At 37.8% G+C, this 20,548-nt stretch overlaps 1 protein-coding gene across 2 annotated transcripts in view; it reads left to right on the top strand.

Moving 5' to 3' along the window:
• LOC134651302 (lysine-specific demethylase 3A-A-like) overlaps window positions 1–20,548 on the top strand; it is a 233,200-nt gene that overhangs the window by 45,674 nt on the left and 166,978 nt on the right. For both annotated transcript variants that reach the window (XM_063506342.1, XM_063506341.1), the window contains exon 2: window positions 19,225–19,374. In XM_063506342.1, the coding sequence (XP_063362412.1) occupies window positions 19,225–19,374 (150 nt within the window). The remainder of the gene's footprint in view (window positions 1–19,224; window positions 19,375–20,548) is intronic.

Below are 20,548 nucleotides of genomic sequence, written 5' to 3'. Positions count from 1 at the left end.
CTAGGGTTTGCAATCCGGATCCGAAATGTATGAAATTATCCGGATCTGGATCCGGATCCGCGGATATTCCCATACATTTCGGATCCGGATTGCAAACCCTACTTCTACCTGTCATCTTAGTTTAACAATACGCCAATAGATGGTGGCGTTATTCACTACGCAACTTTATTATTTCGTTACAAGCAAATAATACGTAGCCAAATATTACTAATCGACTTTATACTCGTACAGGCGTTTAAAGCTATGAACTGTAACACTGCAATACGTCCTTCTGGTGTCTCGCTCCGACATATATATAAATAAATAAATAAATAAACAAGAATTGCTCATTTAAAGGTATTAGATTACAAAACAAAATCAACTAGGTACGTACCTGTATTATATAGGATTCTTGTTCCTTGTACCTACTACGCGGCATGGGGCGGTTCAATACAGGAGATACATTTTAACTTGTGTCATTTCCATCCCCCATCCTCGTCGCCAATGAAGAAAATTAAACTATAATCTTAGTAAGTACCATAATTATTTTATTCTATTCAAATCATAACTGAAAGACATTGAACACGACAACAAGGAGTCAATATATCTCGAGATCAAACAAAGTATCTGCCAACCCAACAAAACCTGAAAAATATATCTAAGATAGAATTCGCGATCAAATATATCGTTTTACATATCACCTTTTATAAAGCTATCATGTACGACAGATTGGTAGATACTTTTGACACGTAGTTTCTTCCACTACTCTTGATGCAGATGCAGACTGATGTACCTTATATACGAGTATGACTGAGCTATGACAAACCGAACCGATGTTCCTGGCGTTATTCATAAACGTTTGTCAAATCTAGTAAGCCGAGCTGTTTATAATCGTTCATTCTTATTTGTCATTTTGACATTTGTACTTGTTAGAAAAGACAAAAAACAAAGGATTGCTATATTTTATAAAAAGGGGGTGAATGATCTAAACCATTGCCTAATCAGAGATATACTCGTATGTGTAGTTAAAAAAATCAAGACACCTAAGTAACAAAAAGTATAACAGCTGTATGATTCATGGAATGCAATTAATAACCGAAATGAAATTAAAGTCATCCCCAAAGTCTTGTTATTCAGCAATTTTACTATTCTCCCAATGGTTGACTGGCAGTGAATGCCTTAAATTTGTACAATTTTACATCGTGCAATAATGCTTAAATTTATGTTTATTAATTTTATTTCGGCTTATTGGTATATATAGGTACTTGGGTTAGGCTACACTTTTGAATTGAATATTTGATGATTACATCTACATGCTTATCTTTTTCTGCTAAATTGAGAAAACATTACATTGTCGTGTCGTGTTATCACTGTTATCAGGCATACTTACGTAATGGGTTGTGATTTTTTAACAAGATTAAGTGTAATCAATCGTTTATTGTTCACAATGTTTTATTTTCATTCATTCATCCATCCTGTTATCTTTGGATATATATACTCGTAAGTACTATACAGGCAGAAATTTGTAGAGTCATAGCTAGCCCTTTGTAGGTAATGTAGGTATTAACTGGTACAACTTTAAAAGCTAAGTTTGGGTCTCCAATAGTATAAGAGAAAAATTAAAATGTACTTGAAATGAAATAGATGGGGCATTATCTATGAAAAGGGACCTTATTGTCGATGGCGCTTACGCCGTACAGCGTCGCGCGGCGGTATTTATATCGGAGCATCGTAATGGCGTAAGCGCCATCGACAATAAGGTCCCTCTTCATAGATAACGTCACAGATGATTGCCTAACGCTGTACCTTGAGTTGCATAACAGCTTGCTTTGTTACGAAACCGTGTCAAAGTTAAAACAAGTTTGGCATTAGTGTCAATCATTATTACTTATTTTATTTCCCTAATTTATCTTTAGGACATGTCCAAAGAACGTAATTCATTTAATAGGGACTAACCGTTATAAAATTCCAATTTTGTGACACTTAAAAACAAGTTAGCAAACATAAATATACCGGTACTACAATATAAAAAATGTATCTTAAAACGCATCTAAATATACTATTAGTATACATTTCATTAGCACGAACTGCCGTCCTTGCAACGGTTATACGTCGCAAGTAGGTATGTATAAATGTGTACATTGTGTATACTTACCGCGTATAGTCGCGTAAACGCGGGCAACGACCCCTCGCGTGAGAGGACCTTGTCTGCGTCTGTCACTTTCCTATGATTTAAATAAGACGCAAATGCCTATCGCGCGGTGGCACAAGTTTAGTTCAGTCAGTGGATCGGATCGGATATAGACGCGCGAAATAAATTATGTGAAAATTTACATTTTTGATATTACGTTTAATTTTAGAAAGGTACCTTAAATAAGTAAAAGTTTACTAGTTCCTAAACTAAAATTAGATAAACAATTAATTAGTCAGTAAAATAAAGCAGATATGTGTAATATTGTTGAGAATGTTTGTCAAATAAAAAAAGTTATTTTTGGATAATGGTCGATGAAAGCGGAGTTTCTGTGAACTGTACTTTTACTTGTTTACAAACTTGTAAGACAAAACTAAAACCCATAGCCCAACCGCCTATGGAACGTGTTCCTGTTCCAATACATCAGGCGATGACGTTATCTCCGCAGTCAAAACTGCCAATAGCATAGCCCACGTAGAGTATAGATAATTATAAAACCTAAAATCCTAACCCGCCGACCTGTCCACCAACAAGTTTGACCAACTGCATTTGACTGGTAAACTTCGAACATTTGCAACGGACCAGACAGTTTCGCTTGTTAGTAATAAATATTCCGAGATACACAGATACACACCTATAGGTATAATATAACACTTATCTGCAAGGTTGAAGACTGAAGTAACGTAACAGCTATTTTTACTTTCGACTTCGCGACTGCAGCCAAACCTGTCCCGTGTTCTTTAATACACTGTAGATTTAGCATATGTTATGTCTTTACGATTATTGTTCTACTTCAATCACAAGATCTAAATAATTTAGATACTGTTTTAGTAGGTGTGTGAATTATGTATTTATTTTTAAATTTCGTGGCGATATTGTACTGACGCGATATCCGTACTTGTTGAAAATGTTCATTACCTAAGGCAAAATCTTCTCGAGTGGTAATTAGAAGATTTAGGTCAGCGCATTCCCCGTGGCACGAAAGAGATAAAAGACACACAGAATCCCTCGGTTTAGCAAGAAACCATTACCATGCAACCCCATTTTAAACCTACGGTTGCAAACGAAGGCTTTCAGAACTAGGTCAAAACGTGCAGAGGGCGAGACGTGCCTGGGGCGGCATAGGGCCGAATTTAATGCTCAAAGGTCTGCCAAATGGGTATCGATCTGTAACGTTCGTAGCCTTTTATGACAATCGTGTGTGTTGGCAATTAACGCATGCTTTGTCATTTCGTTGAAAAATGGCCGCATACAGAAAATAACACGTGTGTAACAGGGGTAAAAATAAGTGCGGCGTTGGAGTTAAATGCACAATCTATTCCATTGCTGTTTACTTTTGCCCTGTTGTACGTTTCACGACTATAGTAGGTATGTGAATGCAGATGGCAAGAAACGTTCGCGCGTGCGTTGACCGGGCTGCGCACGAGTCTTCATTCTACTCTACACTACATCTGTTGAACAGTTCTGTTCCTGGTCATTCATTGCAATTGCTGGCATGGTACAGCGAATCGAGTTCTAGGGCGAACCAGAATATCGAGATTCTGTATCTCCATATAAACTAAGAACGTTCTTATGCTGGTTCTCCTTAGTCGTCTACTCGCTAGTGTTTGGTAGTCGACGGGATTGACACTTCTTATGCGCTAGGAATCGAACAGTTCTGATCAATCAGCTTCAATTGAATAAGTGCATATGTGGACATTGTGGACATCAATGCCGCGACGCAAACTTATCTATAAAGTGTCATTCAATAGAACCTGCTAACTATGTAAACAAACCGCCATACTAAATTTGACACTGAATGTCAAATTACTAGTAACTTTTGTTTACATAGTTAGCAAGTTCTATTAAATGACACTTTAGGCATTATTAGGCAGGTCGTTTATTTTACTTGGCTAAAATAATTTTTTAGTTTTGTAGCTCCAGAATTGTGTAAAAATAGAAACCTGTTGGTGGCAAATAAAATTCCATGGACATATCTTATCACTGGAGACATCGCTTGAAAAAAAAATTGTATTTATATTTTATAAATCATAAAGCCAAAAAAAAAATTGTATTTATATTTTATAAATCATAAACAGTATTTAATTGTGGATACGCTTTTCAAATAATTATGAAGAACTGTCTGCTATTTGTGACCTTCAATAAAATCTAACACGACGACGAAGAGCGCTAAAATACACTATGAGTACTAAGACAATGACACGCTTTTATGGCTCTGATTGTAATATGTTTATTCGCTTTTCCGTGCAATGCACAATGCAACGCAATGCAACTCGTTCAATACTTAGTATTGCAGCTATCCGTAAATCCGCAATTCCGCATGCATTCCATACTCATTACTCACCTTATACTTACTACGGATGCGTAGGTTTTCGGCGACGTCTTGTTAAACCACAAGACACAAACATATATGTTTGTCCTTCACTGAGTTTTTTTGTTCTCTTTATAACCTACGTAAAGATCAAAGCATCGGCCCGAGATCTTTTTGACAGCCAGACACAATCTATCAAACTTGCGAAACTGAACTCAACAATCCATATAATTACCAACAAAAACAATGTTCAGCGTTTTCGCTCCATCATTTACAATCACGAATTTCTTCCCATAGGTATTTGGTATTTCCAATAAAGTACTCAGTAGGTAGGTAAAGGTTTTCGATCAAAATGTGCACTCTTGACTCTGCACCACTTGGGTCTTAAAATAAAACTCTACGATTTTGTTAATCAGTTTAACTTCAATTTTCAAATACGTGGACTTGCATTCAGCGACAATTCATGAATTCTAATATTATTACTCGTATGTACGAAACAAACGCAATCTCATTCTCAGTGCGTGCGAATAACTCTTACACATTTTGTTGCCAATACGTTTCACTCGTTAACAATATGTCACTTCTTCATACAGGGATATGAGGGATTCATACAGGGGAACAGTTTAATTACACAAACGGGTCTAACGCGATATAATTTCATTGTTTTTACCTTTAATTCCGACGTTTCAGCTGAGTTGCACCAGCTGTGGTCACGGAAAGACTGGCGTCTCAACAAATGTCAACGGAGATATCACAACACCACTAAACTACCCGAAATTATAGTAAATATATTAAAAACGGGTCACTCACGTATTTTAAGTCGAAAAACGCTCGACATGTTTCACTTCGTACCGAGAAGTGCCATCAGGAGCTTGCGTTTACGGTGACGGACCGGCGCAGATTGCGGGCCGCAGCTCTCCGCGCCCGATGACTCGGCGCAGGCGCCGGTGGCGGCAGGGGGGGCGAGAAACTACCCTCATTTATGGCATTATTGTCAAACGATGGGTTGCACACAACACTCACTACGTCACTCGGTAATGTATGAATGGCGCCTGCGCCGAGTGATCGGGCGCGGAGAGCTGCGGCCCGCAATCTGCGCCGGTCCGTCACCGTAAACGCAAGCTCCTGATGACACTTCTCGGTACGAAGTGAAACATATCGAGCGTTTTTCGACTTAAAATACGTGAGTGACCCGTTTTTAATATATTTACTATGTCTTTGTCTCACGGAAGTTTTGTTATTAAAATTACCCGAAATTAGTTAATAAAACCGGCCAAGTGCGAGTCGGACTCGCGCACGGAGGGTTCCGCACCATCAACAAAAAAATAGAGCAAAACAAGCAAAAAAACGGTCACCCATCCAAGATACTGACCCCGCCCAACGTTGCTTAACTTCGGTCAAAAATCACGTTTGTTGTATGGGAACCCCACTTAAATCTTTATTTTATTCTGTTTTTAGTATTTGTTGTTATAGCGGCCACAAAAATACATCATCTGTGAAAATTTCAACTGTCTAGCTATGACGGTTCGTGAGATACAGCCTGGTGACAGACGGACGGACGGACAGCGGAGTCTTAGTAATAGGGTCCCGTTTTTACCCTTTGGGTACGGAACCCTAAAAATGTTCGGGGTAGACAAAGAAATTGCAGCTACCCGTCAAAGTTTAATGTTTATTGTCCACGGCACGACACACAACACTCACAGTATCCGCACACTGGTCCGAAGATATATCCGCTGTGTTGTGTAATTAAATATGTGTACAAAACGCGAGAGTTTAAAGTGTTATATGGAACAGTTTATCTGTGCGTCTCCGCTTTCAAGGTTCAGCATGCGGACATTTAAAGGTTTTCCACTTTAAAACAGGCAACACTAAACTCATGCTTTTTATTGAAACAACTAAATTCCGTACATTTTAATAACGCCCAACTCCAGAGTACGTGCCCCGCCCACTCCGTCCCCTTATCCCTCAGGACTGAGGCTTTATCAGCGCAGTTATTCCGACCTCCTACTTACCATCCGCTTCTAGCAAACAAGTATAAATGGTGATCTCCCAAGATGCATATTTATTGCGGATATCGGGACGGCACTTATACTGGTGGTATTGTAGTGAGAGTACAGTAAGCTGTAAGAATATTTAGTCCAGGGCCGCTTTATTAGCTCAGAGCTGCGCGCTTCTAGCGTCGCCTCGGCTTGCGCAGAAACCGGAGCTAGTAATGGAATTTAAATGTGAAGAAAAGTTGGGTGAACGTTGTTACTAGAACTTCCTAGTGTACAGGACAGCTGGTTTGCATAATAGTCTTCCGACGGTCTATTTTGTTACCGGGAGCCGTGAAGTTAGAATGTATAATACATACCTAATAAAGTATGTAGGTACATGGTATAAGGAAACCATAGTGAATATTGAAATGCCTCCCGTGAAATCCTTGCATCTCGACTTTGTAATGTGGTCTACCAAAACATTATATCATTTTCTTTGTTATTTTTCACAAAGAATACTTCTTCAATCTTTGCGAACCAATGGACTTTAACAATGCTTCGCCCCTTGAACATCGTAAAAGTCAACTTTAATATTGTCGCTTCATATTTATTCCTCCTCCTCCTCCTCCTCCTCCTCCTTTGATCCTCAAGAATCAAAATCTTAAAATTTTGTTGCGTACACATATTCTGGTAAGTTTACATCTTGCTATGCAGGTATGGGGCGAATAGTAACCAACTGTTCGATCTTGGCAGTTGATTTTATAGAGCAGTTTAACCCTTTAACGGACTAGATTTTAATAAATCCACATTTCAAGAGTTAAATCGTTAAAACATGGTGGTATCGGCAGCTGTCATTCGATTATAAATAAACTACCAGAATTCGATACAATAAAATAGTGACAAACTTAATAGACATCTTATTAAAAACTAATTTAATATCCAAGAGCATAATTGTCATTCTTACCTGGGCCATCGTCGTCATCGTCGAAGTCTGAAGGCCAGACAGCTCAATATGCTATGTCGTATATGTACCGACACCTGCAATTAGGACCCATGTAGTAAAATGCCTCCGGCCTACATTATCTTCGGCTTAATTGAGTCATAAATATATAAGTAGTTACTTGATGGTTCCATGGTATTCTAAACTAGTTACTAGTGCATCTCGCGGATGATTAGTAGGTAGGTACTTGGATGCCGTATCTATTCTATGAGTTCAGGCTCTACCTAGCAATTTTTTAGAGTTTTCATTAGATCCAAGATTAACCAAACAATCTTTACAGCGACCCTATGGTCATGCGCTGTACTCGTCTTCAGATCACTAATTCACCTCCCCAATAAAAAGAAACCTTCGTTTCATCGATCTATTATCTATCGGCGAATGAGGAAAACGTTGGTACTGTCTACTTTTTAGTCGCCGCGTCCTCTCGTCTCGAGTTAATCCGTCTGAGTTCACTTCAAATGGTTGTCTCGTACTCGTAGTACAGACGAGTAGATATAACAACGATCTCGTATAATCTCAATATTCTCAATATCATATGTAACGATAAGTAGCGTACTGTACGTACTGTACTCGTTATACAGTCAGCAGCAATAGTTGCTAAGCGGGTGAGGTGTTCAAAATGATCTTGACACGACTTTATCGAACGAGCGAGCGAAGCGAAGTGAAGTTCTTACATTCAACTTGGAACACACGGCTGGCTAGAGTGGCTAGTGGCACGTTCCGGCATTTCGATGTTTTTAAGCTGAACTATCAGAGGATAGTTTGATACACAATAACTTAAACAAATTTAGTCTAATTTAAATAAAATTTGGCAAACGTGTATATGAAGGCATTATATTTTAGTCATTAAATTATGAGCAGGCTCGATCAAGGGGTTATGGAGCTAGAAGGGCCTAGAAGGCCAAAACGCTATTTGTGGGGGGTCTTGCTATTCTGGTCAACTTATTTGCAAGAAAGTATGGTCGATCTTGGTATCAAATGAAAGTGCTCGGTTTACACATATAAAATAGATTTAGAATAGATTTTTTAATTTACAATATTCAAATAATTGGCTAGATTTATAATAAAAACAAAATAAAATAAATATCATCATATGGGTAATTGGGTAGGCATTTGACATTTGACAAAAAAGATTACGGCTTACCTACCACAGATACTTAATTACTGTCTATTTTAAAATCTATGGTGACTTAAATCTATCAGTTAAGGGCTCCATTGACCTTGCAATAAATCGCAAGCGGTTTTCGATTCTTTGCTGACTAGATGAATATGATCTAACTTTTTGGCGAACCGCGAGTTCTCAGTTTGAGGCGAACTACTAGTTGTTAAGAGAATAAGAGCGCGTCAAGGTAATTTTGAACACCTCGCCCGCTTAGCAACTTCTGCTGCTGACTGTACCTACAGGCAATACAGGCCCATTTAGGGACCTGGGGTCCGTTTCTCAAAAGCTTGTAACTCGTAATACAAGTGGAAGTCCCTTTCGAACAAAAGCTGTCAAAAAGTGTCATCTGCTTGTATTACAAGTGACAAGCTTTTGAGAAACGGGCCCCTGATGCATTTTCCAACATTGTGACATTTTACCATTCGAAATACTTGGAGGAGTTTTGAGTGCCTTGAGGAAACCTCCAACGTTGACCATAATTTTTGGTGTTAGTAGTAGTAGAGTACATTGTTTAAATGCATAATTATGCGCCTATAAATCCCGAGCCCTGTGTATCTACTTATCGAGGGTGGTGTAACTAACTACGTAGTTAATCGATACAATATATATAATAAATTTGAATAAGACTAACTGTTTGTTCCTTTCCATGGGAAAATTTACTAATCACGTTCGTTTTGAAATAGGTACCTACCTTGTTTTATATTGATAGTGACAGAAACCAAAGCCCATGCGAGCGGATCCGGGGGCGCCTCAGTAAAAAGAAAGAGTCAACTTATGTTATGTACAAAAAAAAAGATTTGAAATGGTAAAAGAGCGTGTTTGTTTTGATAAATCATGTTATCGCAATCGTGTTATTGCTTTACAAAGTCTTGGTGGCTCGGTCTCATTGAATATGGATCGCTGAAGGTCGGTCAGTGCCAGCAAGGTCATTCTATTTGCTTTCGTGCTATAACGAATACGGTTTATGACTGTTGCCAGAATGCTTCGGATTTTGTTTACGTATTTAGGTTGTTGTTAAATACCTATCTACCAACATAGGTAATTATATACTTTAATTTTGGATATGAGACCATCACGCGCGCAACGCCCAAAGGCCTATATCAAACACTAGTAAGTTTTTTTAAATTACCTTTTTATCAATTATACTTTATGAAACATTTTACCTTATACAGCATAAGTAGATAGGTATACTCAGCAGCTGAAGTTGCAGAGCGGGCGAGGAGTTCAAAATGAATTGAATACATCTTTATTGTTTAGGGAACAAGAGCGTGAAACTTGAAAAGGTCGTTTTGAACACCTCACCTGCTTAGCTACTTCTGCTGCTGAGTATATGTATTCTGTTCGTTCCATGCGGAATTCCGGCTGCACTTGACCGGAATTTTCTTAAATTTCATGATCCGTTCTATTCCAGTACAATGCGATTCAATAATGAGCAAAATATCCGGTCATTCATACTCGTATGCGTATTCACATTTCTCAGACGTCCCCGCGAAATCGCGATTGTCAATCAGACGTAACGACGTAAGTACGTCATATACGTTATGTTATTGCCAACGAGTTTCAACTTTCAAAACATGTTTTTGTGTTTCAATCAAATTTCAATCTTTTGCCACATTGAAGGTTGATAAATGCTGTAAATGCCTATTGGTGGTAATCAAAATTTTCTGTTAGCCGCCATCAGGTTACTGCGACTGTTTTTCACTTAAATCAGGGTTTCAAAGTTTCCAAAGTCTCGTCAGGACCACTTTAGCTATCGTTAGTTGCTTGTTTTCTATTTAATGCAGAATAAGTTATAATATAGAAAAAGTACGCAATGTTATTGATTTTTCCTGATTCAATAACAAGTAAGTACCTGCCACACGACTGATAATAAAAAGTCAACCGCAAGACCACCCACTTCATCCTTAAAGCATGTTTTTGTACCTTTTTAATTAGGTTGGTAAGCAGGTATCTTAATTGCTCAAGGTCGGTTATCGTTCTTAAGCTAGTAAATATTGTTTTGAAAAGTTTCCCACGTTTGTTATGGTCTTGTTCATACGAGGTTTTGCTTATGTACTCATTCGCGTCTGTATGACACATGCACGCCTACTACTTACCTACTACTGATTTGATTTAGCGAAGTATTATTTAAGAAATCATACTCGTAACCCCTCTACATATCAATACATCCTATTGGCTAAATATAATACATAATCAAGTAGGCAGGTAAAATTTTTATTAAAGATTTAGAATTCTAATAGAGTCATGAATGCTCTGATATTTGTGAGCACCTTCTTCGCTCCGATACACTTGATGGCAAAAATATTCTGTATTCTAGCGCGAATAACAGTATTCCCTCGCTTAAACACGTGTTCCATATACAAATGTCCCGCGTGAATACGCACCGGCCACGTTACGGTATGTAACGGGCATGTTAATCATTAACGATGCCATTTTCCGCACCCGCACCCTACAGCTGCAGGCCAAAGGGGGACTCTATATGGGAAGAGTCAACACAATGTTTGACAAACCTAAATTGGCTTCAAATAATTTTAACTTAAATGAGAATAATATTTAAAATAGAATGTGCACCTAAAACAATGTATATTTTGAACAACTTTATAAAACGATGTGTTACGCTAAAAAACGCTCGAGAATCGAGAGTGTAAACCGGATCAATTATTCAACGATACGTGAACGAATTATCACATCACAATCAGGGGTTAAAAGCAAATTACAAACATGACTACCATGAGATTGCCTACCAGCCGACTTTTTAAAAGTAAATCATAACTACTTAGTTGGTAAATTTTAAAACCAGTTAAATTTAAACGATGGTCTTAAAATTCCGGTTATTGTTGGTTTTGCGGAGGAGCTATCATTATGCCATTATTTTTTATGTTGCTCGAGAATTCAAGTGAAAGTAAATACTTATACTTATGGTATGCGCACTTGCGCCGGTAAAAAATGTTTAGCTGCCAGCCTGTAATTCACTGTTATGTAAGTTATGTTCGTAGTTTTTATTTTTTGATGTTTATTTGTTCAATGAAAGTAGACAGAAATGTTAAAAGTACGCGTTGAACAGCCTGATGCGGGTTACGGTTACCGATTCCACCATAAGTACCTATTTGGCTTCGGATCGTCTGCAATCTGCATCGTCATAAAAGACGTATTATAGGTTCTCTAAACAGACTTATCATATAAAAATCAGCCGGTTACAGTATTTGTGTTCAAATTTAAGGTTGAAATTTTATACAATTTTTTCGATGTGTTTTTTTTACAAGCTTAGAGAACACTATGTATATTACTCGTAATGTTTGACGTTTGACCTGCCTAATTTCAAATCACACGATAAAATTAATGGGAAGGAGTCTGAATCGGAAAGGAGTAAGTTTTTGTTGATTATGATTTATTTTATGGTGTCCTATTCGGAATTGTGAGTTGAGTTGAGCTGTGTTCATAGGACTCTAGAAGGATTAACTCCTCAGTACACACAAGTTGGTCTTACGTTTTGTCTTAAAAAGTGAAAAAGTTATTATAAAGATCGATGCTTCAGACGTGTTCATTCTTTAGTACCTACATTGTCCAGTAGGCAACGCGAGTTGGGCGGCCGGCCGGGTTCCCGAATCCGGTTCAGGCACAGGCGGGCGATGCTCGGCGGGAGGTTCAATGGGTCAACGAATGGGCGCAGACCTGTCGCGCGATCGGTTGCAAAACACCGCGCACAGCACAGCGCGAGAACAGTACGATACGATACGTCTGATTTCGTTAATGCCATTAGAAATTTTTATTCATATATGTACTCGTAGCGTACATAAGTTTTACAGTACGGCGAGCAGTTTCTGATGTAATATTATGATTGATTGCTGAAAATGTGAAACGATGCAGTTTATAACTGACCAAGAATAAAAAAATAATATATAAGTAATATTTTTTTTGAATGGTAAGTACCCCGTTATTGGCGTTATTGATACAAATACTACACATACCTACTTACAAATTTTCTCATACTGTTAGTCAGATAAAAACACTTGTAAACATGTGTAATATGTGTAAGTAACCCACAATCCGCAGGGAAACGAGATATGAAGTTTATGCAGCTCTTTTGCAAACATACGATATCGCAACCACATAGCAATGGGCGATAGCGGTCTCTGATAAAAGCGCTCTTTTAACTTCACAATAATCACAATACAGTATTCATCATAATATCATCATCATCTAACTTAGGATATATATATGTACTCGATGCATACATCTGCGTCACCGTTGCGAAGGATCAACGCCAGCGATTTGTTAATCTTTGTTTTATATCCCTAAAATTCGATTGCCCAATTTGTCCTAATCATGTTAGTTCAGTAAGTACCCACATCGGTATACTAGTAGTAAGTACTGTCAGGCGTGACTCACTCCGCGATTTCGTCGCTTTGTTACAGGTAGCTAAAAGTACATCCGTTCCACACCAATTTTGGTGGCTAGCCATAAGCCGCGCGTAGCGCTGTAGCCACCTAGCGGCCATATCTGTGCTGATCGTAACAGACGCGTTTTGTTAGAGAGTGAGTCTTCCGTGCTAGGGCTTCCAATACCGGGATCCCGGTATTTCGGGATCCCGGGATCCGGTATTTTTAAAGGCAATACCGGGATCCCGGTATATTAAAAAATGAGGGAAATGCGCAGTATAAACCCTTTAAATCCATTATATTCGGCTGTATCAAAAAGCTTACTAAACGTCAGACGCATCTAGAGTTAGACCAAGAAAAGTCTGGAACGATTTTGATAGCACGCGCAGTGCAAGTGTTATATTAAACGTCAAACTTCTATGAAATTATGACGTACAAATAACACTTGCACTGCATACTGCGTATGCTATCAAAATCGTTGCAGACTTTACTTGGTCTAACTCTAACTGGTCTCTAGCCCGCATTTTATTTCATTAAGAAGATCGTTGCCTAATGCGTCAGATAAATATTTGGTGGTTGGTGGTGGATGAATCCTGAGGTTATGTGAGTGATGAATGATGAATATGATGATAGTGACATTAAACATTAACATAATTAGTTCTTATAATTTTATCAAAAAATAAAACAAAAGAGCAAGGATAACTGTAATAATGGCAAACCAATTTTGACGGAAATTTGAAAAAATGTTGTCTGGTTGGTTAAGTTGGACTACAAATGTGACTGGTGAGGTGAAGTCAACAAATTGGATAAAATTATTGCCAACCTGGAGTGTGAAATAAAATTATTGCAGATGGCGGCATTGATTGATTATTGTTGTAATAGCTTTTAGGACATATCTGGTATTCCAGTGAGCCTTTCTAATTCCCCTTTTTAATAAAACTATATATTTTAAGCGATTCATATCCAATACCGGGATCCCGGGATCCCGGTACTGTTGAAGACAGTTTTGGTATTGTGAGAAGTCCGGTATTTGGAAGCCCTATTCTGTACCTAGTACCGTAAAACGGGGTGAGTAGGTTTCGCGGGGGGAGGTGGGTTATGAATGGGGAGAGAAGGTTTGAGAGGGGGGTGAGAAGCGATTTTAAGGCTACTGCTACAAAAATAATGTATTCCAATTTAAAATGGAGCTATAGTAATACGCATAATAAAAAAAATCGATCCAACAATCTTCCAAAATCACCTTTGTATGAAAACCCCTCTCACCCCAAATACGAGGCACTACGGGGTGAGGTGGGTTTTCTTCTTTATCGTCAAAGTTATGAAATGGAACTACCCAAAATAAAATAAAAACTAAAGTACAAACGTCCGGAACACTTATTATGTAACACCATTCAGTTTTCATATGTAAAAATAAAATGTTATCGAGGTTTGAATTTCAGTTTTGACCCTACTCACCCCATTTTACGGTACTATTATTTATTCTGTGGTACTGTATAGATAGAAAAGTAGATTCTGTAGTGGTATTGTCTGTATAAAATTGGTACAAACAAGAGGGTAAAGTAGTTAATCGGGCTGTCATTTGACGTAGCACACACTAACGGAGCTCAGGATCGCATATGTTTTCAGGCTCGCATCTATAAATATGTATCTTTCGTTATTCGATGGTACAGTACTAACTGGAGTTATTATTAGGTCGTACGTATCATTGATATAAAATAATATAAATAAAGCATTTTAAGATACAATTTAATTAAACATTTAGCATTTATTTACATAATAAAAGATATATACAGTGTTACTACTAAACTAAATTAGTTACTAGCTTACATAAATCTAAAATAGGCCCTTGAAGCATTGTCCCAAGGATGCTGGCGGCATTTCCAAATTAAACACTGATAGAATCTGTGCGGAAAGAGAAGAGTCGTGGATTGTATTGGGCCCCATACATTCCACGACTCTTCTCTTTCCGCACAGATTCTATAACACGAACTATCGATAATAAATCTAGTGTAAAGAGACCTTAACCCTGACTCTGACATTCTTAATTGACTGCATAGACAAATCAATGGTATTAAGGACTAGGTTAGGTACGTATAGGTACCACATTTAATCTGTCTACTGTGAACCTAGACGTTTCGAGTTCGACTCGACCTTCCTGGCAGCAGGGGGGACTAGATTGACAGCTTAAAACTGAAACGTTAATATTGTTTTTAAGATTGATGATTTCACGAAAACTAATAACGGCACGTTTTGAACCGTTTTCCGAAAAGCGCGTACACTTACCGAGAGGCAAAATCTCTAGCGAAAAGGCGGTAAGTAAATGCTGTAGGTGCTGTTAATTTTTATTCTTCTATTTCTAATTTATGTGGAATCGAGGTTATTTGAATAAATTGACAAATAAATTCTAGCAGAAGCAGACCAATCATTCAAGCTATTGTGTAAAATTAACGGCTACAATCTCTACAATAGATCTCTCCATTGTCTTCTTAAATATGAGTATGTAGGTAATGTAGTAATGAGGGTGCATTACGTTATCGCTATTAGAACTCTATTTGCATACTTAACGTTGTGTACATTAGGCAGATATTGTATTGTACCTTTCCGTTCTAGTACGCGTATACTGAGTAGGTACATGGGTGGCAACTTGGCAAGGCTATTGACGACTAGACGTATAGCTATAGTGTTGATATGTTACGTAAGGCCGCTAAATCGAAATCGAACATTCTATAGCAATTACCTGCCACTATAAGTATAGACTTGACCGGTATCACAGGTACCAAGTATCCATATATCGATTCCTACCGGTTTACTACCACTTACCTTTAAGGCAACAATAGCACATAAGTACAATGGCACATACATTGGTAGATATGTGATGTAAGATGTAATGAAACATTGTACCTATTTCCTACCAAGGTAGGTGGTTCAACAAGAAAATTTTAACTTTAATTGAGACTTATAGGTACATATATCTTGTTTCTGCCCTTTTTGTATTCACCAAAGGAAGTAATGCCATCTTAGCAAGGAAATTCAGGGATTTTCTTGAACAACCTGCTTCAGAGTATAAAGTTACAATAGGATATACAATTTATGAATTTGATTTGCAGATTCGTTTGTTACGTTGTTACATAACCCAAAGACCTTAAGCTAAAGGAACCCGTGAACGCATGTTGAGAACGCATCAACTATTTAGATTCCGCGATGGATGCTGAATTATTCCCTTGCAGGTGCATCGCCTAGTTGCATACGGATCCCAGCTGACCTCTTCCCTTACGGAAAGAGCGTAAAAGCCATTGGAGCATGAGTCTTCTATACGCCTTTTGGATTAGAGTAGCAAAAGTCGTCTACCAACTTATTCGTGACCCGGGAACGCCCTTATCCCGTTGGCACAGAGTTTGTTTACGCTTGATCGGTGTCACGGATAGTTTTGTGGACCAGTAACTAGCGTGGGACTCGCACGCGCTCTGCATTTGTTTACTAACCGACGACTGCAGTTGTCATTCTATTTTTGAAACTGACGAATCATGGCATTCATGGCTACGGATAGCAGAGACTATGTGGCTTATACCATAAAATGGGCTATTTTATGGACCAAGCCTTTCTTGGGTTATTAATTGTTAACATGCCAGCAATCTATTCTGTGAATCTATCAACCTAATCTTGACCTAGTTATCTGTGTTCGAAGTATTATGAGTAGGTACAGTACGAGATATGTTTGAATTGGTTTAGGCTGTGATTTAGGTCCAAAGTGGAAACATGTAACTTCATTACACAGTGTGTTATTTGAACTTCTAACTTTATAACGACTTCACCCGGACCCAAAGGACTTTTTATTACATCACATGAAAAGTAAACAGGGAGGTGCAATGCTGACATGTGAAGGAGGATAATACAAAACCTTCGCGCTTCCTCCCTGCAGTCCCTGCTCTCTCGTTCTCGCTGTAATTTTATTTATTTGCTTTGCGTCTAGCCTGTTAATTTCTCGACAATATTTCTAAATACGCGGTACCTGTACCTAATAACTCTACTAAGTAGGTAGTGGTGTACCAATCACTACATAGTATAAAACAAAGTCACTTCCTGCTGTCTGCCAGTCCCTATATAATATTTCTAATTACGTGGTACCTGTACCTAATAACTCTACTAAGTAGGTAGTGGTGTACCAATCACTACATAGTATAAAACAAAGTCGCTTCCCGCTGTCTGTCGGTCCCTATATAATAGTCTAGCCTGTTAATTTCTCGACAGTATTTCTAAATACGTGGTACCTGTACCTAATAACTCTACTAAGTAGGTAGTGGTGTACCAATCACTACATAGTATAAAACAAAGTCGCTTCCCGCTGTCTGTCGGTCCCTATATATGTAATAGTCTAGCCTGTTAATTTCTCGACAATATTTCTAAATACGTGGTACCTGTACCTAATAACTCTACTAAGTAGGTAGTGGTGTCACTACATAGTATAAAACAAAGTCGCTTCCCGCTGTCTGTCGGTCCCTATATATGTATGCGTAGATCTTTAACACTAATACCTACGCAACGGATTTTGATGGGGGTGTTTTAATAGATAGTGATTAAAGAGGAAGGTTTATGTATAATATGTTAACCCGTGCGAAGCCGGGGCGGGTCGCTAGTAAAATATGAATTTTGAAATTAATAATAAGAATTGTAATAGATATAAATGGCAATGAATAATCGTATACCGTTTGTATGAAATATGAATACGTTATGAATGCAATGTCCATTCATTCCATTTGTATGTGTGTGTAATTTACTATGCTTGTTCCTAATTTATATCATCCAAATAGTTTCGTGGAACATAATGTCAATATAAAAAAGTAATAACTTAGTTTTTACCAGTCACTCGTCTTGGTGGTCTGTTTTAGGTAATTATTTACTTTTCTAAATATTAAAACAATATAGGATTTATGAGATCGCGACAATACTGAGTTTTTGCAAGTTCTGTGTGTTTTTATATCCCTTGGCTAAATCTGGCAATTCTAGCGATGCATAAATACGAGTTATAGCTGCCTAGGCATAAATTATGTAGTGATGGCACTGGCAAGAGAAAATTTAAATCTAGTAGATTTAAATTTTCTCTTGGCAAAAACGAGTGCTTGACGAAATGTAACTGGACATAGATAATAAATAAACCTATTTTATTTAAGCGTATGGCGTAACATTGTAGGCAATATATGCTAATAGTACAACTAATTATAAATTAACCTATAAAATTAAGGTATCTACGTGACAATACTATTTAAGTAGGTATCATGTCGATGTTTCATTTGGTCAATCCCTCGTTTTTGGCATAAAACTTCCAGGGAGGCACAAGATAAGGGTGAAAATGTTTAATGCGTGACCAACTAATGTAATATCTATACACACAGGTAGAACTTTACGATACGAGTACTTACTTTATTTTAATCATCATATATAACGTACCTTGTATGTATTTTTAACTTTGCGATTTGTACGACAATGAAACTTACGACCTACGCTACGAGCTGTTTGTATTTACATATTTATAAGAATAGTAGCTAAATGTTACCAAGTGGCACTTAAAAATTGTCTTAAAATAGAGTAAAGAGAAACAAGGTAGCACCGATATTCTATAAGTAGTTACCGAGATAATAAGTAGGTAATAGGTATGTGTTAAAACCTCAACAATTGCGTAAGTAGGCATGAGCGTGAGAATTTATGCTCCATCGATTAATCTATATAGGTATACTTATTACATACAAATATCTAACCTAACATTATATGACGGTATTTATTATGAGCAAGTAACTACATAGGTAGTTAGAACTACCAAATATTTATTTGCTTGACACAAAATAACAGCAAGAAAATTGACAATTTTAACTAGATTTATTGCTTATTTTCATAATCTAACTAGATGTTGTTTGTTATTATTGGTATCTCTTTTAGATGTCTCCTATTTCGCTCGCACGACTACTCGTGTACTTGCAATCGGGCATTGGGCGGGGTTTTGCGACATTGGCATAAAGTTTGGTGCCGCCATCTAGCGGCTCAACGGCAGCAAAATCTAGCGCGCGAGGAGTCTTACAATTCGAGCCCAGTACAAATGCATGTAGTTCTGCTACTCAACACTAGGTGGCGCTACAGGCCCCATTAAAAGCTTGATAATGGACTTGTCATCTTTTAGGATTTTTAATTAAAGGAAATAAATAAACTAATATATGTTTTTTTTTCTTTGTTTCAGGTGTTAGTGGAATATGACGGAGTAGACTGGCAGCGACGTGAATGGGTTGCCGTTTATTCGCGAAGGACGTTTCGTGTTTTTTTAGTGGAGAGAACTTTAGTGTGGGCTCCTAAAAATGTTAAGGATGAAACAATCAAATGGCCCGCTTTGGTAAGTCAATCACAATGAATTAATTAATCATATACAAAAGTGTAATTGTTCTAATGTTGAATAATAGTGCACAACAACTACACGCTTCTCTGTAACACGCTTTTTTGTTAGTTTCATAGTACTGCACTAGATGGCGCTAGGAGTATCAAAATGAAAAGTGTTATACACGTATATTACACATCACGGTCAGTAACCAAACCTAAGTCAACAAGGCACAATTTTACAAGTCTAAACCGATGACATTAATCAAAAGGCCTATCGACAATGATCAAGCTCAATAAGTTTTTAGCAAAAATTTTATCTTTGGTACAAGCTTTTATCGCTGAACACTTTTCTTACGACAGACAACTAATACTCATCGAGACAATTCTAAAAACCCCTAACACAATTAGGTTGCGTCGTTTCATCACAGAGTTCCTATGGCCACCTCCTGTCTCCATCATCAGATCAGTTCGACGGTACCATATTATTGTATTGTCATCAGAACTACATACAGCTGCCAATTTTCATGACGCTACGATCCTTGGAAGATGGTTAAATTAGTTACCTTAAATTCCATTACATAGTTACATACAGAATACAGGTCGACCTAATAAAAGCTTGTTAAAAAAAATAGCGCTGGTTTAATAGACTACTACAATCTTGTAACTTTGTGAAAATTGTGACACATTTTCCAGTTGTTCTGAAATTAGCCGGTGCGTTTGATTCTGATTCAGGCCCTCTGATAATTGGGTTACTTACTTCTGTGGCTCTCAGGAATACAAATGTATTAATTTACGTCAGGCCCTTTTTCCGCGTTTTAAGTATTTTTTACCTGTCTTATTCTGGCGAAGGTACCTATTTATTACTTAAATATTTTGAAAAATATTTACATAGTTAAATAGCTAAATTATAGATTTATAATCTACAATAATCTACATTCAGGGCCCCGACCCAAGAAATTGCGTCAGATCTTCCTGAGGGCCTGGGAAAGAGTGCAGAGGGCAGCCATAATACCTAAGTAGGTATGTTCTATGGCTTAAGCCTCTTCGCCGCAATCGTAGAGACGAGTCTCGCCAGCGTCATTTGCAGCATCCGTGAACTGTCCCTTTCCTCAGTCTGTTTATGACACCAGAGTTTTCGTGACAGGCCAAAACAGGTTGGTTTAGCCGTGCATGGCATGTACGGCTTGCAG

The sequence above is a fragment of the Cydia amplana genome, chromosome 10 (genome assembly GCF_948474715.1).
Source record: "Cydia amplana chromosome 10, ilCydAmpl1.1, whole genome shotgun sequence".
Classification (NCBI taxonomy): domain Eukaryota; kingdom Metazoa; phylum Arthropoda; class Insecta; order Lepidoptera; family Tortricidae; genus Cydia; species Cydia amplana.
This window is presented reverse-complemented; position numbering and strand designations above follow the sequence as displayed.